The 24,053-nt window shown below is 48.9% G+C and overlaps 1 protein-coding gene across 1 annotated transcript; it reads right to left on the bottom strand.

The window, feature by feature from the left end:
- Positions 1-10,124: 10,124 nt before the first annotated feature.
- On the bottom strand, positions 10,125-23,163 carry Wdr87 (WD repeat domain 87). The gene is made up of 8 exons (XM_060366321.1): positions 23,089-23,163; positions 21,097-21,264; positions 17,473-20,327; positions 16,775-17,037; positions 15,668-16,454; positions 12,871-15,361; positions 12,313-12,588; positions 10,125-11,955 (listed from the first exon to the last, which is right to left on the bottom strand). The coding sequence occupies exons 1-8, from the start codon at positions 23,161-23,163 to the stop codon at positions 10,348-10,350; spliced, it is 8,523 nt and encodes a 2,840-aa protein (XP_060222304.1). The 3' UTR covers positions 10,125-10,347.
- Positions 23,164-24,053: the final 890 nt, after the last annotated feature.

Here is a 24,053-nt window from a genome sequence, read left to right as displayed (position 1 = left end):
TGCTAAAGCTTTTAGTAATCTATTAGAAATGTGTTTCCTTGAATAGTTAACTGTGCTGTTCCAAGAATCATGGAGAAACAGCAAAAAAGCTCATCAATCCAATCTTGCAACCGAGTAAGCGTGGGACTCTCAGAATACGTCTTTTTGGCTCAGGTGGCCATGTTAGGGTTCTTGCCAGAGACCTCCAGGGAGCTTATTTCCGAAGAAAACGTATCTCCCGTCTAGTAGCACAATCTATTGATATGCTACACTGACGATGCTGGAGAGGGTGTAGCAACTGACTACTAATTTGCATCCCCAATCATCCTGAACAGTTTTCAGTAGTTAACTTTCATGAGACTAGAACTTTTCGTCACATTTCCACATTAAATTGCCTATGTACAATACATTAAGCAAAAGTTAAACAAAACAATCTTAAATCTTTATCGATATACAATAACCTGTACCGATACATAATATTTGACACTAGTAGATTCAATAATTTACTTTTCATCCTATCATGCTATATCCCGGCCTTTTTCTTTCATCATTCCCTTTTACCCTCCTAAATAGGAAAGAAAAATACGAGAAAAGAAGGATAGAGGGAGAAAGAGATTTTAATGTTTACGTCATTTTCTTTCCCTTACCATGTCCAATCCAAAACCCACCAAATGACCAAAAACACCCACCCCACCTCTTGGGGAGGGGATGTCATGTTCTTAAAATTACTTCTTGCTGTCTGGAGGTAAAAGCATCTTTTTGGGTATCTTTAAAAAATTAGGAGGTTGGCCAAGCGCTGGAAAAGTTAGCTGTATTTTTTTTAAGATTTTATTTATTTATTTAATACACACTAGTGTAATATCTGCATGTGCACCTGCATGCCAGAAGAGGGCAGTAGAGAGTATAGATGGTTGTGAGCCACTATATGGTTACTGGGAATTGAACTCAGGATGTCTGGAAGAGCAGCCAGTGCTCCTAACCACTAAGTCATCTCTCCAGCCCTGGGCTAGCTCTTTTGAGGTTGACCTGGATGTAGTTAACGGAGGCAGTCTGTGAGTGTGAATCACCTGGGCTACTTGCTTTGTCTTCATTGTTCTCTGGTCTTTTACTCTGAAAACAAGCAAACTTTTAAAGGTGATGCTAGAGGTACATTTCTGCATCATGAGAACCAGGTAGCCAATGAGATTAATTTGCCATGGGAAGACATTCGTATCTCAGCAAGTAGGAGGTCTCCCTTGGCCAAATCTAATCTTTGTAAGTTTTGTTTGTAACCATATTTTTTCATTCCCTGTAGAAACATAAGCATAACCCACCTCCCCATCCCAAAACTATTGCAGGCTCCCATTCCGTTGTCAGCACACTGTTACGGGGTGCTGTTTTAATAATGGGTTGATTTAGTTCCACAGTTCTTTCTTCTCTCAGCTGCTGCTGTTCCTTTTTCACCAACATGGAGAAAATTTAGAGTTAACAAAACGTTATTTAGCCTGTCCCTAGGGGCCTTTACTCTCCCTTTTTGTTTACCAAGGATCTCTTTCAAAGTACAATTAGCTCTTTCTGTAATAGTTTGTGATTGCTCTTGATGACACGCATCAACACCTTCCTCGGGAGCACCCTACCATTTCACCTCTAGTCTCATCACTGGTCATCTCTGGTATTGCAAGAATATTAATTTGAGCACCCCGCCACTGTGAACGATCTCTTCCTCACAAATGTATGGGTATGTCATCCACAGAAGGTCTTCACTTTCCTGTTTGCCCTTCTGACCCCACACATCTAATCCACCGCACACTTTGTCTTAGTTCAGATCACTTACCGGTTCCTATAAGCTGTGCATAAACCTTCTGAAGCGGCTGTTCTGTATTTCAACACCATTCATTTGTACCATTAATCTGGGTCTCTGACCATCAGCCACTGTTGGCCAGAACACACATTTTCCAGGACTCCCAAATGTACCTGTTCTTCCTCCTGGAACAGCTTTGCCCTTGATGTAAGGAAACAGTAACAGCTGAGCGGTTCTATCTCCTGCATTAATTTGCATCTTCTTTCTTACATATGCCATGATTTTAATTCCTTCCTTGCAATCCCCATCTGCAGTACCCGGATGCACAATAGATCCTTGAGAAGATAACCCCCTTCTTCTCAAGGTCTTCCTACTGTCCCTGAAGCACCAGTGTCCCTGAACCACCTTAAACACCAGTGGTTATTTTATAACGTCCAACTCTTGGGACTAGTTTAAGAGAAGTATCTGTGGCCAGACCCAAAGCCCCACTGCCTTCAGTAGCATGGGTGAGATTAGCAATTTTTACTTCTGATTTTCCTCCCTGCTTGTCACCTCCTGGCTGGCCAAAGGAGGATGGCTCATATTTGGGGGCAGGGCCTCCATCCATTTAACGGTGGCAAGAGGCTACCTTCTAAATCCCGTTTAGATATGCACTTGCCACTCCAATGCTTTCCCTTCTTACAATGCCTACAAAGTCTGGGGAATCTGGGCATTTGAGCATTGCAGCCAGAAGCTGCTTGTTTATGGCTACAAGTGAGAGTTAGCACACCTGCCTTTTTGAGCTTTGAAGCTTCTAGCCTTAAATTTTCTGTGGAAATGGCCCAAGTCACCATAATAAAGCCCTGGGCATTCTGATTTCCGAGACTTCGAACTTGTCCTATGATATTGGCACGATGCTCCCGGGAGCCAAAACCAGTTTTCTCTTATGCGTTCATCTCCTGGGGTTCGTCATGCTTTTCATGGTCTAAGTCCTCTCTTATACTCAGTATTTGCATTCTCATAAGCCATGGTCTGCGTCAGTGCCTGTCTGGTCTCCGAGTCTGGTACAGCTCTGTTTAGAGCTGAGCCCAATCCCTGTGAGAAGTCGGTGAAGGCTTCTCCAGGGCCTTGAATTACCTTAGAAAATGAGGTGGCTGTTTTACCGGGTTCCTCAACGGTGTCCCAGCTCTCAAGGCTGAATCAGGACATTGTTCAACGGCTGCACAGTCAGATCGGATTTGTTCTTGTGAGTGAGCATAACGACCTTCACCAAGCGGCCGAGCGTCAACAACGTTTATCCCCCTCATTATATTTTGTTGTTCTATTTTCGAGGCTCCGTTCCTCCACGATGACAACCATCGTAACTGCTGACCAGCTTCTAGCACAGCCGACACTAACCCTCTCCAGTCTTGGGGAATATGTCTGTTTTGGGGACTGCAGTTACTTAACATTTATTTAACGAAATTTGAATGCATTCCATACTGTACAGCAGCCTCTTTAAAATGCTTTAGATCTAGCGTTTCTGCTGGATGCCGTATCATCTCACCGTAAGCCTCACCACTGCCATTAACAGGTATATGTTGCACAAGGACTGGGAAAGCGCACCTGTGATCCCAGCACTCAGGAGGCAGAGGCAGGCGGATCTCTGTGAGTTCAAGGCCAGCCTGGTCTACAGAGTGAGTCCAGGGCAGCCAAGGCTACACAGAGAAACCCTGTCTCAAACCCAACCTCCCTCCCATCCATCCCCCCTCCTCCAAAGACTGCTAAAGCTGATTCTACCTGTGTAGCTGAAGGCAATCCCTCTACGGGAGCGCTTGACCCCAGAGCCCTTTGGCCTGTTAGGCTCCCTGTTCTTCCCCACCCCCTGCCGCACGCAGGTGCTCGGAAGGCCCAGCACACGGGGCAGTGCAGCGTGGCACGAACAGAGAAATCCTGCTTTTATTTACTGGCTCTGAAAGCTTCTTCTTTTTTTTTTTAATTCTTCTTCCTTTATTTGATTCCCAAGTGCTTCAACCTCCACCTGTAAACTTTCCTGTTGAACAGCCAACTTTGTAATCCTTTCCGGAAGAAGAGAATTAAGTGACACTTCTGGCTTTCGCCCTTCATTGGTCATTCTTTCAATCTTTTTAGAAACTGAACACAGGAAGAAAGACAAAGCAAAGGTAGAAAATTCCCTCTGGGGGCATGTCTGGGGAGAACCCAGCCGCAGCCGGTGTTACGAAGTGTTCGCTGACATCACTCCTTTGTAACTTGCTGTCTCCCCATTGTTCCTGTGCCGCGTCTGGCTGTCACTTGCTAGCCCCTTTTATCTGACCAACCATATTTGAGCGCCACCCGTGGAGATCTTTTTTAAAACTCTATTTGGGGTGTTCAGGCCTCAACCTTCCTTCCAACCTCCCAACACTATGCAGGGGAGAGAAGGTTCGTGGGGGGAAGGGGCCCTTTACTTCTCCCGGCTCTTGAGGGTCAGTGGGTCTTTTAGGGCGCTATGCCAAAGTGTTTCTCTCTGTCTGTCTGCTCCACACCACCACACTGTCCACTCTGGCCTCTCCAAACCACCCTCAAATTTATGCTCTTAAAGTCCTAGACTCGCCCCTCTCCTTGCAGCTCGAGGAAGGCCTTTACCAGCTGGCAAAGGCCATGCCCCGCATGAGACAATTCACAGATGTGAACAAACTATAGTCCAACTAAAATCCCACCCTTGGGATTAGAACAAGGATCTATTTACATAACTGAGTTTACAAAGGAACCGAAACTTCCATAATAGGCACAGGAAGAGCCAAAATTGTCTTGGGCTGCCTTTAGTCCACTATGTATGTATGTGTCTACGGAAATATCCACACTATGTATCCCTGGCTGGCCTGGAACTCAGAGAGGTCTGTCTGCTTCTGTGCCCTGAGTGCTGGGATTGAAGGTGTGTGCCACCAACTTAGTCAACTTCAACAGAGTTTAAATACTTGCATGCACAACTGGCCTGTGTGTGTGCCCGCAGACAGCCAGAGGAGGGTTTTGGACTCTGGGGCTGGAGTTACAGTTGGTTGTGAGCAACTGGGTGCTTGGAACTGAATCCAGGCCCTCTGGGAGAGCAGGACACTCTCTTAACTGCTGAGCCGTCTCCCAGCCCCAATCTTTAGATCACTTAATAGCTATGTTTCTTCCAGTTTTGACTGTCAGGCAAAAACTTTAGAGTAGAATAGCTTTTACAAAGTGAATGAATTGAAAAAAAAATTATATATACATATATATATATATATATATATATATAAAGAATTATTAGCTTTTAGTACTCAGATTACTTCTATAAGCCAGAGGCCTCAAAGGCCGTTATATAGCAACTGAAACCTACAGCACTTTTCTCTGCTTTACATAGCTGCTTCTCCCTGCAGTGTATTCTGTGTAATTGTGTTGATTTAGAACTGTCTTTGTTCTGTGGCTACGAAGGTTCACATAACTGCTTCCACAACGGCACAGGAAATTCAGGGTAACCCCGGATCCATCCATGCTCCTGAGCCATGAGACTTGCTTGTCTCAAAATAAGTTATCTCTTATTTCCTGTGGCATGAGAGTCATGTTCTCATTTCAGCAGTAAAAATGCCCCTCCCCCGTGGTTGGCTGTGCTTTGCCTTCCTTGGCAGTAGGCAGTAGGGTTTGGATTTCTACCCCTAGTTGTTGACATAGTGTCTTCGCTACCCTCTAGTGTTGGTATCAACAGCACAGTACGGGTGAGCTTGGAAAACTTGTTATGTGAGAGAGGAGAGTGAGCAAGGGTCACGTCTATGAGACCCTGCATGTGCAATTTTGAGAACAGACACATACATAGATGCAGAAGATAGTTTGGTGGGCTCCTGCTTGTTTGTCGTGCTGCTTAAAAGCGTGTTTTCACCCTGGCCTTCACCTGGAGACAGGGATAGACAGGACGTTTTTGCCAAGTTCATTTCCTTTTGTGAAGACCACACCGGCAAGCGGTCGAGGTAAACGAGTTTGACTTCTGCATGAACCCCTTCATTGTATCAAGGTGCTCTGCTCTATGAAAAGGGATTGCCGGAATAAACCCGGTATGTGGCTGCCCTCTCAAACACACCCCATGTGTAGTGTGTTGGTTTATTGATTTTTCTTTCAATCCTCACTCCCCACTCAAGAACTGTTCGACTCTGCACCTGTTCTAACAGGCTCCCAGACCTTAGCATAACTGGCTCCATAATGGAAGTACCATTCAGGCCATAAAGCTCAGCACACAGACAGCGCCACCTGCCAAAAATGAGAACAAACACCTAATCCATTGAAGCCCACAGTTCTGGGAGAGTCTCTAAACATACTAACCTTGTTGTTTGTTTGTTTGTTTGTTTGTTTTTGTGGGGTTTTGTTGTTGTTGTTTTGTTTTTTGGCTTCTTTAGTTCTACTTCTGGCGACTGTTCTTATTAGCTGAAATATGTCAACCCAGGTCATGGTTTTTGTGCTTAAAAACTCACCCTGAGAAAGGCTCGGCGCTATGCTGCGATCCGGTAGTCACTAGCTGGCTAATAAAGACTTTCTGTTGGCTTAAACCCATGTCTACGCAGTCTTCTCTGGTGGACGCCCCACAGCACCATGACTGGAATGATGGCATGGCTGGTGCCCAGGCTGGCCTTGAACTCACACCTTGCCTCAGCCTCCAGCTTACACCTGGCAGTGCACACTTCATCACCTCAGATGGTTTGTGAAACGACGACGAGCCACATTCGAGAAGCAGACGTACTTTGCCAGCCCCATTTGCTGAACTGTATGAACGTCACACTTGCTGAACTTTCATCTTGCTTTAACGTACTTTCTGATGATCATTTTTAAAAGGTTTTATTTTTTATGTGAGGGTTTTGCCTCCACATATATATCTGTGCCCAACGTGTGTGGAGTGTCCGTGGAGGCCAAAAGCGGGTGTCAGATCCCTTAAAAATGGAGTCACGGATAGTTGTGAGTTGTCATATGGGTGCTGGAAACTGAACTCCAGTCCTCAAGAAAAGCAGCGCATTTTCTTAACTGCCGGTCCATCCCTCCAGCTGTCATAAAATAAAGGCTATCTAGTGTGACACCAAAACTTTCCTTGTCTGGGCTCCACTCTCTTTTTCTAGAAATTGATGTAGAAAAAAAAAAATTAGAAGTGATTGATCTGGTTTGATCACTCAATGTTTCTCAGACTCCAACTGACCCTTTTCTTCGCAGCTTTGTGTAGCTGAGAGAGGGAACCCACAGTCCGTGGACTGCTAGCTTCCTGTTACAATCCGCCAACGGGAGAGAGGTGGTGAGAAATTAGAAAAGCTGGAAGGAGAAAGGCATCGTCTGCCTGGTTCTGATGGTGGAGGCTGCTCCATCAGCACCGGCAATGAGGGTGGCCGGGGTCAGGAGTCCCGCTAGTACCAGTACCAGTACCCCGTGTGCAGTCAGTGAAAACACAGCAGCAGCCAAGCTAAAGTTCCGCCATACCAGCCTCCTGATGCCCACACACACTCCTAGCCTTCTCCTGTGTTTACAACTATTTCCCTATTTTAAATCTTAACTGGGGGCTGCGGAGATAGCTCAGCGGGTGAAAGCATTTGCCTTGGCACCCTGATGACCTAAGTCGGATTGTTCCTGGAACTCATGCTTTTGTTTTTAAACAGATGCAGTGGTAGGCATCCATAATCCCAGTGCCCCTGCAGTGAGATGGTGGGGGGCTGGGGGGTGGAGACCCACTTGGGCCAGCTCGGAAGTGGGCAGTGCCATAACAGAAGTGATAAGGCTCTGGCTCAGCCAGGTAGAAGGCAAAAAAAACCCCAGCTCCTCAGAGCCACTCTCTGACCTCCACACACAGAGACGAGTGTGCATGCACACACACTCAGACACATGCACACTCACACACACTCACACACAGACACAATGGCAGGCACATGCTCCCCACCGAACGGTTATCTGATTCAACTGTCTAAAGTATCCCTGTCTTTAAAACATATATAGTACATGTGTATTTTGCCTTCACGTATGTGAGAATGACATGTGTGCAGCGCCTAGGAATGCCAGAAGAGGGTGTCAAGATCCCTTGGAATGGAGTTATAGTTTGAGACTCCATGTGGGTGCCGGGAACCAAACTAGGATCCTCTGCAAGAGCAGCAAGTGTTCCTAGCCACTGGGGCATCTTGCCGGCCCTGGACAATTTGCTTTCTTGCATCAGTTCAGACCTTGGCAAGATTCTTGGTCAAGTTTCATTTTATTGCCTCAGAACCCATACATTAGTGAGTTTTTCCTCTTCTCTCTGTGAAAACATGATTGTCGGGTTTTAACTGCTCATTATTGCAGTGCTCTCAAATTTTTAAAGATTGTACATTGAGCCAGTAAGATCTTTTTTATCATCCATAATAATATATGCACGACCGTTTGCAAATTATACACTGGTTTTGCTGTTATAATGCATCTATTAAACATTACTAATCGGGTGTGTGTGGAGATATAGCTCAACAGTTAGGAACACACGCTTTTCTCCCCAGCCCCTTTGGTTTTTCTTTAAAAAAAAAAAACACATTTTTTAAAAGATTCATTTATTATGTATATAGTGTTCTGACTGCATGTACACCTGCACACCAGAAGAGGGCACCAGATCCCACTATAGATGGTCGTGAATCACTATTTGTGGTGCTGGGAATTGAACTCAGGACCTCTGGGAAGAGCAGCCAGTGCTCTTAACCTCTGAGCCATCTCTTCCAGCCTGCCCATGTGATTTTTCAAGACTGGGTTTCTCTGTGTAACAGCCCTGACTGTCCTGGAACTCGCTCTGTAGACCAGGCTGACTTCAGACTCAGAGATCTGCCTGCCTCTGCTTCCCCGGTGCTGGGAATATGGCAACCCACCGCTGTCTACAACTCCAGTTCCAGGGAATCTGAGGCTCTCTTCTGACCTCCTCAGGCGCCACGTTCACACGCGGTACACACACACATAAAGGCAAAGTATGCATAGAAGCAACCTTTTAAAAGTCTGTTACTGCCTAGGAACTAGAGATGTGCAGTGTAGCGGCAGGATGCATGCTGTGCGTGTCGGCAGCCCGGAGCAGTCCCCAGAGCGAGTGCGCATGCTACGGCTTAAATAGGCTGACGTTTGCTACAGCGTTACTGATGTTTTTTAAATAACTTTAAATCTCCGAGTGTGTGTGTGACGTGTGTGTTTTCTGAGACAGTGTCTTATGAAGTTTACACTGGCCTCGAGTTCTTTGTGTAGCCAAGAATGACTGAGTCCCTTACCCCTAAGTAATGGGTTCGGAGATACTGGCTATATTACCCTGGCTGTCCTTGAACTCCATATGTAATTTGTGGAGAGCCTACGGCCTTTGCCTCCCAAAAGATAGGACTCCAGGCATGAGCAACCTTGCACACAACGAATGTGTGATTCTGTTTTGGAACAGCATATACTAGCAAAGAGTCCAGGGCCTCAGCACTCAGTGAAAACACCTGTCTATGGTGCCACTGAAAACCAGCCAGGTCCTCTCATTGAATCCAGCCAGTTCGGTCACGACAACAAGGCAGGTGACAGAGGACTTACCACCTTTGAAACACAGCCCAAGGGAGTTTCAGTGTTCACTAAACTGGTGAAGAGGAGGCCGAGGGATGTTTACAGACCTCCCTGGGGTGGCGGAGACAACGCACGAGGATATTAGATTAAAAGTCAGAGTTAGAGAGATGTGACTGGACAGCTCCCGAGCACAGTTTCCCTCGCTGTGGCGGGTGCTCGGACAGGTGGGGTTCCCACATTCATTAGGGTGGCAGGACTCTTCCATCACAGCCATGGGGTTAAAGCCCTGATGAACCAGCGGGGTGGCTCAGTGTTCTGTACAAGGCTTGCTGCCAATCCGAATGACCCAGCCACACAGTGAGACCCTGTCTCAGAAGCCACAAAGCGAACCCCTGGCACACCTGCCGTTTAAGTCGGAATCGCCACCAGGGGGCAGGGGCGTGTCCTCCTCCGTGCCGCGGCCTGCTAGGTGGGAAAGCACGCGGTCTTCTAAGTATTTTCTACTTGTTTTGTGTTTGAGACAAGGTCTTATTATGTAGCCCTGGCTGTCCTGGCACTTGCTGTGTAGACCAGGCTGGACTAGGGTTCACAGAAATAAATCCATGTGTCCTTCCCCCCACCCCGCTTGGATTAAAGGCGTGTGTCGCTGCCACCGTCTGCCTAAGTTTAAATTTCACCTTTGCTTATAATTATCAATACTTGTCATAGTAACACAAGCATCTTTTAATTTTGTGCCAAGAATTTACTTTCCTCTATTATTTAGGATAAACTGTGGAAGGTGAGAAAGGAAGAGGACAATGGAAGGCTCTTTGGCTTCCTCACCTCTAACAGGGTTTTCCCACTCTCAAACACACGACTGGCTTCCCTGGTGACAGCAGAGAGACAACATGTGGGTTGAAGGGACACATCAAAGTTTGTTGCAAACGAGAACCTTCTCTATTCCACACACGGGAACCGGCTTCTAGAGCTGGGTAGGAAAAAGCGAACAACTTTGACCTTGCTCCACCTCTGTGTGGGCCCTCAAGATGAAGGTCTAGCTCCTGATGGCCAGGCTCTTCTCCAGTGGAGAATGAAAACTCCTGACCTTCGGCAGGCCCTAGCTAGGGCGTGGGAACAGTAACATGAGGGGCTCTCTTGATGAGGTGCGTATCGGCTTGGGGCAGGCTCTTCCAGGCAAGCTCCAGGATCCCATAGTTGGCGATGCCTTTGGGACGAATGGTCTGCACGTTATTCTGTTCAGGGAGGGGCACGACGCCCCGGAGCTCCACAGCGATGTAGGGGGCGTGGGAGCTACCACAGACCAGACAGTACAACAGCCGCTCCCCAGGCACCAGCTCCACGGCCTTCAGAGTCTTTTCAGAGACAATTTCTCGGGCCTGAGGCACTTGTGTCAGCAGCAGGTCCAGCAGCAGCCTCTGGATTCGGGGGGACTTAACCTGGTACAGGTCCATGAGCTGGTAAAAGTTTTCCATCCAGGCAGCCCTGTCTTCGGCATGCCGCTGCTGTAGCATCCGCAAAACATAGTAGAGTGCCACAAACGTCTCCCATGGAGGCACCTCTTCCTTTTGGGGGGAGATAGGCCTTTTCTCCAGCTTAGGCAGTTTGGGATACCTGCTTTTACCTTTAAGATCCCCTAAGTCTCTTTGAAGCATTAGTGCCAGGGTCTGCTCGTTTACTGAAGAATGGACACTGGCCAAAAGCTCTCTCGTGGTAGGATCAAAAGACTGTGTCTCCATCTCCTCAAGAGCACTGGATAACTGCTGCAGCCGGGCACTTCTGTATGGTTCTCCGAGAAGATGCCAGGATCTAGCCTTTGGGTCTGCAACCCTTTTGGTAGCTAATGGGGACCCTGGTGCGGGGACAGCTGAAGGTTTCAGCCAGCTTTCCTTTTCCTTTCCCTTTATGGGAGGAATCACTTTCAGATGTTTGGGGCTCATGGGTTCCCTGCTAGGTTTTGGAGTCACTGTGCTCCGAGAGTCCACAATCTGCTTGTGACGGTGCACAATGGCTTCAAGGACTGCCAGGTGCAGCCACTCCAGGTCACCCGTTGAGGTGAGGTCCTTGAGGAGCCCACACAGTCTGTGGAAGTGGTCTCTGGGAAGTTCTTCTCCCGCCGCCATCTGTTTCAAGACGCGATGGAGCCACTCTATCTCTGAGATGGAGATGCCTGATTCTGATCGCTGCACCTCTGTCAAGATCTCAGGCAGGGGCAGCGGGCCCACTGTTTTTCCCACCCGGGGAGGATGGTGCTGAAAAAGCCACTTCCTGGCTTGTGACGTTTTGTGGAGTCTGTGGGCGTCCAGGGCCTGTGTGACCATTTGAGTTGTGAACGGTTTTAACGCTGCTGGCTTTTCGTACTCTGCCATCGCATCCAGAATGTCCAGAGGTCCCAGCTCACCTTTCTCCAACAGTTGCCTCTCTTTATCCGTCATCTTTGTCTTTAGGGATTTCTTGGATCTCTCAAATGCTCTGGGCATTTCTTCCCTGAACATTTGTTTTTCTTCTAGTAGAAATGGTCTCTTCTTTTCCACCTCCTCAAATGCTGGGCTTGGTTTCCAAGGAAGCGTTTCTCGTGATGCCAGCTTTATAATGCCCCCTCTGAGCTCAGTGATTCCTAGTCCAATGGGAGGGAACACTTTCTTTCTTGGTGGTACCTTACGTCTTTCTTTCTGTACTTTAGGCTTTTCTCTTTTTAATACCACCTTTTTCTTCCTTGCTTCTTCCACTAAACGTCTCACTTTTTTCTCTTTTCTTTCACTCACTCTTTCTATCTCTTCCTGACCCATGATCTTTTTAGTCTCTTCCTCTTCCTTTTCCTCCTCCATTTCCCCCTCCTTTTCCTCTTCCTCTTCCTCCTCCTTTTCCCCCTCCTCTTCTTCCTCCTCCTCTTCTTCCTCCTCTTCCTCCTCTTCCTCCTCTTCCTCCTCTTCCTCCTCCACTTTCTCCTCTTCCTCCTCCACTTTCTCCTCTTCCTCCTCCACTTTCTCCTCTTCCTCCTCCACTTTCTCCTCTTCCTCCTCCACTTTCTCCTCTTCCTCCTCCACTTTCTCCTCTTCCTCCTCCACTTTCTCTTCCTCCTCTTCCTCCTCCACTTTCTCTTCCTCCTCTTCCTCCTCCACTTTCTCCTCCTCCTCCTCTTCCTCCTCCACTTTCTCCTCCTCCTCCTCTTCCTCCTCCTCCTCCTCCACTTTCTCCTCCTCCTCTTCCTCCTCCACTTTCTCCTCCTCCTCCTCTTCCTCCTCCACTTTCTCCTCCTCCTCTTCCTCCTCCACTTTCTCCTCCTCCTCCTCTTCCTCCTCCACTTTCTCCTCCTCCTCTTCCTCCTCCACTTCCTCCTCCTCCTCCTCCTCCACTTTCTTCTCCTCTTCTTCCTCCTCCACTTTCTTCTCCTCTTCTTCCTCCTCCACTTTCTTCTCCTCTTCTTCCTCCTCCACTTTCTCCTTCTCCTCTTCCTCCTCGTGCACCTTCTTTTCCATCTTTTTCTCTTCCTTTTCTATCTCCTCCTCTTCTTTCTTTTCCTGAACTACCTTTCTTTCCTTCTTTTTTCTCTTTTCTACCTTCTTCTCTGTTTTCTTCTCTTCTTCCCGTTCTTCTGTCTCCTTCCTCTCCTGCTCTTTCAACTTCTTCTCCTCCTCTTCCCTTTCATCTTCAGACAAACTCTCTCTCTGGACTTCACTTACCAGGCGTTTGACTACATGAGAAAAGCCCTCTTTACGTTGTACCCGTTTAAATATACTGCGAAACCTTTCCACTCCAGAAAGAGGCTCTGTCAGCCCTTCTCTCCTCTTCCACGATTTTCTATAGTCTTCGGTTTCCTCCTCTGACTCGGGGCCTTCCTCAGGGCCTATCTCGATGTCTTCCTGATCATCTGGCAACACCACAAGCGTCCAGTCAAACTCACGTTCTTCCTTAGCAACTATTTGCTCTTGGCGTCTCAGTTTTCTCATTTCCTCGGCCACATCTCTCTCACTCTTAGCTAGTTTCCTCTCATCCTTGATGACTTCTGGCTGTTCTTCAGAAGCATCTAGCTCCTTCATGTCAAGCCTTTCCTCCTCCATACCTAGTTCGACCTCCTTATCAAACAGTGTCCGCTTTAACTTTGTCATCTTTCTTTCTTTCTGGGTCATTGCCTTTTCTTTGATGACCAGCTTTTGAAGCTCCTTCAAGGACCTTTTCCTCAGGGATAGCACCTTGGAAACACTTATCTCCTTCTGCAGTTTGCTTACGGCTTTGGCTAATTTCCTCTCTTCCTGGGCATGTATTCTCTCGCCTCTGACAAGCTCCAGACCCTGCCTGGCAGCGTTCATTTCCTCTGTGGCCAACAGTCTGTCTTCGTAGGTTAGGATCTTCTCCTCCAGGGATATTCTCTTCTTCATCATGTCTAGCATGGATATTGAGAGTCTTTTCTGCTGTGAGATCTCTTCTGTCCCTCTTCTAGAGAGCTTTTCCTCCTCTTCCAGCTTCATCTTCTCCTTCACCACCTTCTCCATTTCGCCCATCAAGGCCGTCCCTTCTTCAGCAATCTCAGTCTCCTCTCTGAAAAGTTTGCTTCTCTGTATTACCATCTGGATTTCATCGGATAGCTTCATTTTCTCCTGGGCTAAGTTCCCTTGTTTTTCCGCCAGAAGCATCTCTTCCTGTTCCACTTCCTTCTCTACTTCAACCAGCTTCGCTCTCCTCTCCATGAGGAGCCCCTTGTCCTCCTCCAGCTTCGCATATAAGTTTTCCAGTTTCTGCCTGTACTCCTCCAGTTTGCTTTTTACATTCTGTACTTGCTCTTTTTCCTGGAGAATTTTTTCTTCGCTCTTACTGAGAGCCATCCCCCTCTCAGCCAGCCTTTCTTTTTCCAGAGAGAGGATGTGCTTTTCCGAGGCTAGAGTTTTTTCATCCTCAGAGAGTCTTTGCTTCTTTTCTTCGAGTTCCTTCATTTTCTGGGCCAGAATCTCCTTCGCCTTGGCCAGGTTCTCCTTCCTCTCTCTCAGTCTCGCCCTCCTCAGCTGCAGTCTCTTCTCTTCTTCTGGCAGTCTCTCTTCCTTCTGGGCCAGTGCTTCCTCATCCTTAATCAGCAGTTTTTCCTCCTGGGCCAGCATCCGCTCCTCCATGGCCAGATGCTCCTCCTGCCAGGCCAACTTCATCTCCTTTTTAGCCAGTTTCTCCCATCTCTGAGCCAGCCTTTCCTCTTCCTCATTCAGTTCATCTTCTTTCCAAGCTAGCTCCCTGATTTCCCACTCTATCCTCTTTGCTGCTTCTTTCAGCTCCTTTTCTTTCAGGATAAGACTCTGTTCCTTTTGGATCACGGTTTCCATTTTTTGGGCCAACATTGCTTGTACCGCAGCCATTTTCTCCCTTTTCTTTGCATTTTTTTCTTCCTCGTGAGACAGTTTCTCCATCTCTCTGGCCAGTTTCCTTTTTTTCTGAGCCAGTTGCTCTGCTCCTTTGCTTAGAATTTCCTCTTCTCTGGCCAGGCGCTCCTGTTTCTCACCGAGGGCTACGTCCAGGTGGGCCACTTTCTCATATGCCCAAGCCCTTTTCACATATTCTTGGGCCAGTTTCATCTCTTCCTGGGCTAGCTTTTTCTCTTCTTGTGCAAGTTTCTCCTCTTCTTGTGCTAGCAATCTCTGCTCTTTGGCTCGTTCCCTTTCAGATCGCGCTTGTTTCCACTCTAACCTGGCCTGTCTCTGTATTTCTAGCATCTGTTTCTGCATTGCTGTGAGAGGCTCTGTCTTTTCCTTCTCTGATTCTACAGACACTGTTTCCCCCAAACCCAGTGTCTCCTCAGTTTGGACCTTCGACATGACGTCTTCCCAGATCTGTTTCCACTCGTCCCATGTCAGCTTCTTCTTGCCCTCCTCACTCTTCAGCAGCTTCTCTCCAGCCCTGAACCTCTCCCGTTCTCTGAAATACTTCCTGTCCCATGTCTTCTTCCAGTTCTCCCAAGGTACTGTCTTTTGACGTTGGAGTTCTTGCCACTCATTCCAGGACGTCTTCCACTCTTCCCAAGACATCTTTCTGTCTTCCTCCTCTGCTTTTTCTTCCGATTCGACCCTTTCCACCACCTCCTTTTGCTTGGCTATTTTCTCTGATCTCAGAATCATAGCCAGCTCTTCTCGTAGTCTTTCTCTTTCTCTTTCTCTTTCTCTTTCTCTTTCTCTTTCTCCTTCTCTTTCTTCTTCTTCTCTTTCTTCTCCTTTTCTTTCTTTTTCTCCTTTTCTTTTTCCTTTTCTTTCTCCTTTTTCTCCTTTTCTTTCTCCTTTTCTTTTTCCTTTTCTTTCTCTTTCTCCTTCCCCTTCTCTTTCTCTTTTTCTTTCTCTCCTTTTTCTTTTTCTTTTTCTTTCTCCTTCTCTTTCTTCTTCTTCTTCTTCTTCTTCTTCTTCCTCTTCAGAGACTGTCCTCATTTTATCTTCTTTCATTTTTTCCAACTTCGCCTTCTTCTTAGCTTTCTTCTCCTCCTTCTTGAGTTTTCGCACTCTGTCTACATCACCTGGTTCTAAGGAAGCAACTTTGTCCTTTTTGGGAGTCACTTCCTTTTCTCCTCGGAACTTTTCTTCTGCAGTCTCTGGCATCTCTCTCTCACCCTTGACAACCATATGGTCTCTAATTGTTCTGCCTGTAGTTGGTCTTTCCTTTTGCCGGGGTATTCCCGCCTTAGTGTCCTGAGGCTCATCCTTCAGGAAGGGGCAGATGTCCTTAAAGATTTCCCAGCTGGGATACTTGCCCATCAGCATCTCCTTAGCAGTAGCCACTAGCTCATCATTTAGATCTGTCATTATCCCTGTTTCGGAACCGGCCATCCTCAGGTTCACAAGCCGGCACAGATCGTCCCGCCATGCATTTTCTGCAGGGAGAGCCCTACCGGGAGCTCCCCCAACGCCCCGCCCGGAAGCCTTGAGCCTTCTCCTCGAACGAGAAGGCTCGGCTGCAGGCTCCTCGGTGGCGTACACTTCTTCTTCTTCCCCTTCCTTCTTCTTCTTCTTGTGCTTGATGAGTTTGGGAGCTTTCTTTTCTGGGATTTTCGCCCTTTTCCTCAACCTCATGGCCACAGAAATACGATCCTTTAAAATATCTGTCTCTGTAATTTCAGAGGCTCTGGAGGTGGTGGCTGAAGAACTGGAGCGGACAGTTTCAGCTTCACCTGCATCACTCTCCTCTCGTTTCTTCTCTTTAGCCAACTCTTTAGCCTTTCTGAAAACTCGCATTAATTTCCGGGCTGGTGGAAAAATCAAGATATGGAGGTGAGGAAGGCATGGTGGGGAATGGAACTTGTACTAAAGAGCTGTCTTTGTGCTTTTGACATTCTCCTTGGTAGGTGTGCTCCTAGGCTGTGCCTTCTTATCCGAGGTGGGGGTGGGGAAAGGACCTTGAGGTCCTCCAGAGTCTGTGGTCTATGTGGATGTCTCCTAGGACAGTCCTCTTCTCTGACTCAAGCACTTCATTCGTCTTCCTATCTCGTATCTCAGGACCCTCTCTGGTCCTAACTGGCTTTTCTCTTAGGTACCCAAAACATGTGCCCAGTTGCCTCATACATACCATGTTTTTTGCTCACTGCCCGGACCCGTTTTTGGCTTTTGCTGGTCTTGACTTCAGGTTCTTCAGGAATTGGGATGGCTACAAAGGCCTTACTAGGTGCAGAGGCCCCTGGGAGCTTGGAAAAAGCCTCCAGCTTCCTATCTACTCCGGTCATCCCCAGATTTTCACTTAATCGCCTCTCTATTTGAGCTATGAGGATCTGAATGTCCGCGGGCCGCATCCCCAGAAGGTTGTCCAGGGACTCCTCCCCAATCATCTCTTGCCTATGAAAGTCAAGGAAAGAAAAAACTTTGTTGAATAATGCACAAGTGGAGAACAGGAAAGGAAGAGCTGCCACAGCGCAAACAAAGGATGTGGCAGAGGGGCAGAGAAGGACAGTGTCAGACACGGAAGCCAGAGCAACGGCAAGAGCGTGCTGCACAGCAGAAGCCGCCGATGGAGAGAGCAAATGCGAGCTGGGGTTTCGAGAGGTTAGGAGACACAGGGGCTAGGGAAAGACACGGAGAAGCTGAGGCCATGCTGAGGTCATCAGAGATATACTCGGAACGGGGGAGGGGGAAACTGTAGGCATGAGGGTGATAATCATCAGGGAGAAAGAGCTATCAAGAAGGAGGAGGAGGAGGAGGAGGAGGGAGGGAAAGCTTAGAGTAGGAGGATCAGCTGCTGGTATGGAATCAAAGTAGGCACAAGCGACTCACTGCAAATCCCGGAAAAGGTCTGGTTTCTGCAGCAGGTTTAAGAGTGAGGTCTTTGAATCGATTCCAGTCTCAGGCATTAAGACTAGGGCTTTCTCCCTTACCCTTTGGTCCTTGTCTATTAATCCCTGGGCCAGAGGCAAGGCAAAGAGGTGACTGAGCATCCCGAGACGCTTCACCCCTTCCCAGGCCAGTTCCCGGACCTGCGGGTTGGAGTGCGATGTGTCGTCCAGCAGGCGGTGGGCTGTCTCGGCGCGCAGAGTTGCGGACACCTGGTACGAGGCGAAGATCTGTCCCAGCGCTCCGATGCAGCACTGGTACTTCAGCGGGTTGGTGCTGCACATGATGTTCAGGATGGCCTCCACCATGCTGTTGATGGCCACTTCGCTCATCTTTTTCCCCAGCCAGCTGCGGTTCGCTGCGTCTACAAGGACGCTGTAAGTGATATCCTTAGTCAACCTCTTTTTCAGGAAGCCTTCGTCCTCTTTGTCTACAATACTGGTCGCTCTTTTCTTTCTCTTCCAGAAGAACGACGGACTCTTTTCCCAGTCCAGAGGCCGTTGGGGTGGGTGCAGTCTGCACTGTAGGAATACCGGGGTGCCTTCTGGCCAGAGACGGGCACGGATCACCGAGTTGGGAATATAGCAATCAGGAGCAAGAAGCCATTTCCTCCCATGACCAAAATAGCATCGCAGTATGTGGTAGGGGTTGAGCCCGTCCCAGGCAGTCAACTGTAACTGAGGAGGAGCCGCATAATGACCTTGGGGTTTCCTGCTACCCGCATCCACGTCAGTTTCCTCCAGAATGTCCTCCTCGCAGACACTCAGCAGCATGGTGGCCCCGTCGTATTCTTCTTCTACGACGTGGGGCACATTATTGTCGAAGGCAATGGCCCGCTTATTTACGAGGCTCGCCAGGCCTTCCAGCTCCTGTTTCCGGTAATCTTGGTAGGTATACTTAGGCACAAATATGGTCTCAAAAGAGAGGAAGAAGCTTGGCGAGAAAGGTTTGGGGATTTCTACCATGTCATCTGTTATGCTCATAAGGGTGAGGTGAGTAAGCGTGATTGGGGGGAGCAGTTTCAAACAGGGCACCAGATAAATACCCTGGTTGAAGGTAATCAGCAGGTCAGCCCGGTCATTCAGAAAGCAGACTGGGCCAAAGTACAGGGATGAGTCCAGCATGGCTAGAAGTCTACCGTGGAAGTCCCAGAGGCGGACGGAGCCATCAGACCCTCTGGTGGCAAAGAGACTCAAGGGCAAGCAGACGTCGAAGCTGACGATGGGACACTGGTGTAGAGGCAGTGTCTCGATGAATCGGGTGCCCTGATCCGACCCGAAGGACAGAAAGTCACGGAACTTCCAGAGCCGTAGGCAGTTGGTGTCTGTGATGGCGCCTACAGCCCTTGGTAAGAGGACCAGGTGTCTGAGGGGACAGCTGCTAAGAATGCTAGCCAAGGTCCGAAACTGTAGTCTGGCCCCAGTGAACACGGTTTCCGACAGTTGTATGTAGTCGTCCATCCCGTAGGAACAAAGCAGAGAGTTTTCCCGGCTGCTCAGGAGCCCCCCGTAGAGGGCGGACATAGCCAGCACAGCCCCATAGTGCATGACTTTCTCAACTCTGGCGCAGCTGTGCTGGGAGAGCACTTTCACCATGCCGCTCTGATGCCCAGAGAATACCAGCCCCTCCAGCCCCCGCCCCAGGTAGAAGTTCCCATACGCCAGGCACTGGATGAAGTCGTGGTCATCTGGTGAGGCACACAGGAGGTACTTGACCGGGCAGGGATTTCGGGTCGTGTCAAACACCAGCACCTGCGAGGTCCCCGTTGCCACCACGAGCTCCTCCTTATTCGGGTCGTAGGCCCAGTCCACAGCCCGGTCGAGGATCTTCAGAGGCCAGGTGAGCATGAGGAGGTCCCCCGTGACGGGGGACACGAAGCGCAGCAGGCCGTCCTCGGTGGCGCACAGGATCCGGTAGCAGCTGTCCTTGCAGCGGATCCGGCTCAGCTGCTGCGGGGCGGAGCCGCAGATGTTGAAGAGGCTGTAGAAGCAGGGCAGGTGGCGCAAGGTGAAGTTCTGAGCTGTCTGGCAGAAGAAAGTGCTGCTGTCGATGAACTGGAGGTCCCAGAGCTCCTCCGTGAGGACCAGCTGCCGGAGCAGGGTCCCCGAGGTGAGGTTCCACTCCTTGATGACGCCTTCCTTGCAAGCCGTTAGCAGGGTGTGGGCCTCTGCCCGGCCGTGCACACAGATCACTGGGGAGGGGTGGGCCCTGAAGCTGTGGAGGGCCTGGCTTACGCCTACTTTCCATACGTGAACATGCCCGCTCTTGTTTCCAGCATAGATGAGGTTCCTCTCGAGGCTAGTGAAACAGCAGGTGATGGGAGAGCCGCTGCTAGTGGCTATGAACTTCTGCGCCTCCTCCAGCCGGCCGTATTTGTATTCAAGGACTCTCAGCGCAGTTTCACACAGGGCAACGAGCTGGTTGTTGGGGCCACTCTGAACAATCTTTTGGACCAGCTCATCACCGGGTATGGAAAATATCTGAGTCATTTGGAGGCCCTTGCCTTTCTGTTCAATGACCCAGCTGACCACCGCCCCCAGGGTGCCAGCCAGAAGCAGCCCTGTGACTGGATCAAAGCAGAGACAGCTGATATCAAAGCGACAGGGCACAGTACTCAGGGGTTGGAATGCCCTGAAATGATCCCCAAAGAGCCTCAAGATCATGTCGCCACAGTAGGCCACAATGACATGAAAGGAGCCCGCGTGGACGAGCAGCTTGATGGGAGGCAGCTGCTCATTCATCGGGAAGGTTTTCCTTTCAACCATGCCATCATTTTCATTCTTCATCCACACCACAGCCTGTAAGAGAAAAGTAAGAGACAATAGAGAAGAAAAGAGCCGAAGATTCAGCTATCCACTCTTCCCTCTCCTCCTCCTTCACATAGCCCTGGCTGGCTTAAAATTTACTATAAGGACCTGATGGCTCTCTCCTCCTCCTCCTCCTCCTTCTCCTCCTGCTCCTCCACCTTCTTCTTCCTCTTCTTTCTTCTCCTTCTTCTTCTTCTTCTATTTAATTATTTACTTATTTTGTTTTTTCTGTGACAGGTTTTCTCTGTGTTTCCCTGGAACTCACTCTGTAGCCCAGGCTGGCCTCGAACTCAGCCATCCACCTGTCTTTACCTCCCAAGTGCTGGGGTTAAAGGCATGTACCACCACCGCCTGGCTATTTATTTATGACTGGGTCTTGCTTTGTAACGCAGGCTGGCTTGGAAGTCCTGGTCCTCCTGACATGGAAGGGCCACCCAGCCTGGGGTGGCAGGGATGTCACATCCGGGCACTCCAGTCTCCTGGCTTGTTTTGCTAAGGAGGTATCAGAAGACTAGCTTTTGCTTTCTGGGGAGTGGGGAAGAGGGTAGAGGAAGGAAGCCTTTCGTTCCCTCACTAACTTAATGTGCTTTAGGGAAATCACCAAGCCTACACAAAGAGAAGAATGTGAGTGGAAGAAGCATGAAGGGAAATCTTGAGTGTGGGCCCTATTCATTCAAGGGGTGGCTCTTCCTTTGATAGTCTGGGTTGAGGGCTAGAAGGCCCTCGGAGGAGAAAATGGGAAACAGGGAAGTGGTCTTACCAGGATTTCTTTTGTATAGGATGACACCCAGGAGAGGGCAGCAAAGAAGTGGGCTTCAATGAAGTAATGGCATACAATCGGCATGGTCTGAGAATAAGTTTCTTTGAACAGTATTTTGGCTCGGTCACTCAACACAACTACTTCATTCTTTGCAATCTCTGTGAGGTTCTGGGGGAGAGAAATGATGTAAACTGAGGCTTAGGCACTAACATATTTTTAAAAAAGGGTGAGATTGCAGCATTTTGCTAACGTATACTGTGATGCTGATCTTGGTTGTCAATTTTACATGCCTGGAAAGAGAGAGAGCCCGTCAAAGTGTTGCCTCAGTCAGATTTGCCAGTAGGTGTGTCTAGAGTGCAGGTTCTTGGTTGCTAATTGATGTGTCAGGGCCCAGCCCAACGAGGGTGGAACATTCCCAGGCAGGCGGGCTGTGTGAAAAAGCTAACTGAGCAAATCAGAGCGAGCAAGCCAGTGTTTATCCACTGCTGGTTGCTGCTTAAACAGCCTACCTCCAGCCCCTGCCTTGGCTTCCCCTAGTGATACCCTGTATGATGAAATGATCCTTTCTTCCCCAATTTCCATTTGATCAAGGTTTTATCACAGCAAGAGAAAGCAAACTAGAGTACATGCCCCCTTCCCCCTCCTAACTCCTGTTCCCCTCACATGTAACATAGGACACACTGTAAAAGCATGTGAGAAATCCCCAGCACGCAATGGCACCACACTTGTACAGGCTCTGGACGAGCAGGTTGACGACCAGGTTCTATAGTGTTCTTCTGTGGGCGTATCTAGCCACACCCATCCTCTAACATCTCCGTGTCTAAAAGGTACACGGGCCAGAAAGAACACAACATTGAACAGCCTACTCAAACAAGCATATTATGTGAGGGCCAGACGATGCAACAGGACACCCCAAAAGTCAGCATAGCTTAGAATTACTAAAGAAAAAAGCGATATAACTGAGGGACTGGAGAGACAGCTCAACAGCTAAGAACACTGGTCGTTCTTGCAGAGAGCCTGGTTTCAGCTCCCAGCGCCCACACCGTAACTCCAGTTCCAGGGGATCCAATGACCTCTTCTGCCCAGCACAGGCACCACATGCACACTGAGGCAAAACATCATACATACAGTAAAAATAATGCCTGTGGTTCCATCACTCAGGGAGGCAGGGGTAGCTGGATCTCTGTGAGTTTGAGGCCAGCTTCATCTACGAGTTTCAGAACAGCCAGGGCTACACAGAGAAACCCTGTTTCCAAAAACAAAACACTATACTTGTACAAATGAGACTTTTTGGACGCCTTATCTGGCCGAGGACAGTGCAACACATGTCCACAGAGCTGGGACATGAGCCCGGACCGTGTGCTTGGGGTCCGTTCATGCAGAGCCAGCCTCGCCGGCTGAGGTTAGCAAATGCTCTCTCTGGTGCCTTACTCTCTGTGTGGTTCCTAGAAGCTCATATATTTCGTGCCTCGTCACCAGCTGAACTATTTGGGAAGGATTAGGAGGTGTGTCCTTCTCGGAGGAGGTGTTTCAAAAGTCCATGCCAGGCCCAGTCTCTCTCTCCGCCTGCTGCTGCTGGCCGTAATGACCGGAGGCAGCTCACCCTCTAAAACTGGAAGCAGGCCCCCAGTGAAATGCTTCCTTTTATAAGGGTTGTCTTAGTCACAGTGTCTCTTCCCAGCCACAGAACTGTGACTAAAACACTCTTCCCTTTCAGAAAGTTTCCCTTCCCACGGGGTGAGGGTGGGGGGGTGGCCTCCTCGGACCATCCCAAAATAAACATCCCAAAATGTTCATGTCCCACCATCATTATGTCCCACTATTATCATGTCTATAGAATTATTTGGAAACGTGCCTCCCCCCCCCAGATGAGGTGACAACTGCCCTAACTGTCTGCCCCATTTCTTGCTCCTGTGGAGTGCTTATCACCATCGTGTAGGTAGAGGTCAGCTAAGAGCACATTAAAGCCCTAAAGACGTACGCCTTTCTTACCTTGCTCTTTTGAATGGCTTCATTCACGAGATGCATAAACTCGTTCCATTGGGGAACGAGCCTGGTGGTCGTCATCGCTTGATTTTTCCCTCCTAGCCCTCCTTAGGACTGTTTCTTGCAAACCTCTAGATGTCCAAAAGAGGGACGCTTAGTTTGGGTTATTTTTCTAGAAACTAGAAATCAGAAGAAAAAGAAGCATGAAGTCATGGTTTGGGTTTTGTTTTACTCGGTATCACCAGATTTGAACTCTCTGTATAGCAGAGGATGGCCTCACCTTCTGGTTCCTCTGCCCCCCCCCCCCCCCAAGAGCTGGGATCACGGGCACGCACTGCCATACCTGGTTTATGTGCTGCTTGGGACGGGACCCAGGGCTAAGTGCATGCTGGGAGAACACTCTGCCAGGGGTCTCCACCCTTAACCTGCCTTTTCTCATTTGTAAACGAAAATGCCAATCTTGCCTGCAGAGATCAGACAGACTCCCTGAGGAAGGCTTTGGGAGTGTACCCGGAGACAGCAGACAGCTTCGCTGCCTAAGCATGACTGCTGAGTTTATAGTCTGGCCAGTAGAGGGCAATGAAGGCCAACCATGACTGCCAGGTGAAGAAACATGGTCCCCAGAGGTGGTGTTCCAGGCCTGCAGTCAGCGCTGTTTTAGAAACTTGTTAGGCTGCTAATAGTCCTCTTAGTCCGAGGCAGTGGCACACACCTTTAATTCCAGCACTCTGGAGGTAGAGGCAGGGGGATCTCTCTGACTTCAAGGCCACCCTGGTCTATGTAGCAAGTTCCGTGGCAGCCAGGGCTGTGTAGAGACCCTATCTCAGTTACCCCCACCTCCCTACCCCACCCCCACTGCCAAATGAGGAAGAGGAGGGGAAGAGAAGAGAGGAAGGACAAATTTTCGTGGACTAAACCCCAGCCTTACTACATTGTAAACTCCTATATAAGACACAATGATAAACTGGCTC

The sequence above is a fragment of the Meriones unguiculatus genome, chromosome 14 (assembly GCF_030254825.1).
Source record: "Meriones unguiculatus strain TT.TT164.6M chromosome 14, Bangor_MerUng_6.1, whole genome shotgun sequence".
Classification (NCBI taxonomy): domain Eukaryota; kingdom Metazoa; phylum Chordata; class Mammalia; order Rodentia; family Muridae; genus Meriones; species Meriones unguiculatus.
This window is presented reverse-complemented; position numbering and strand designations above follow the sequence as displayed.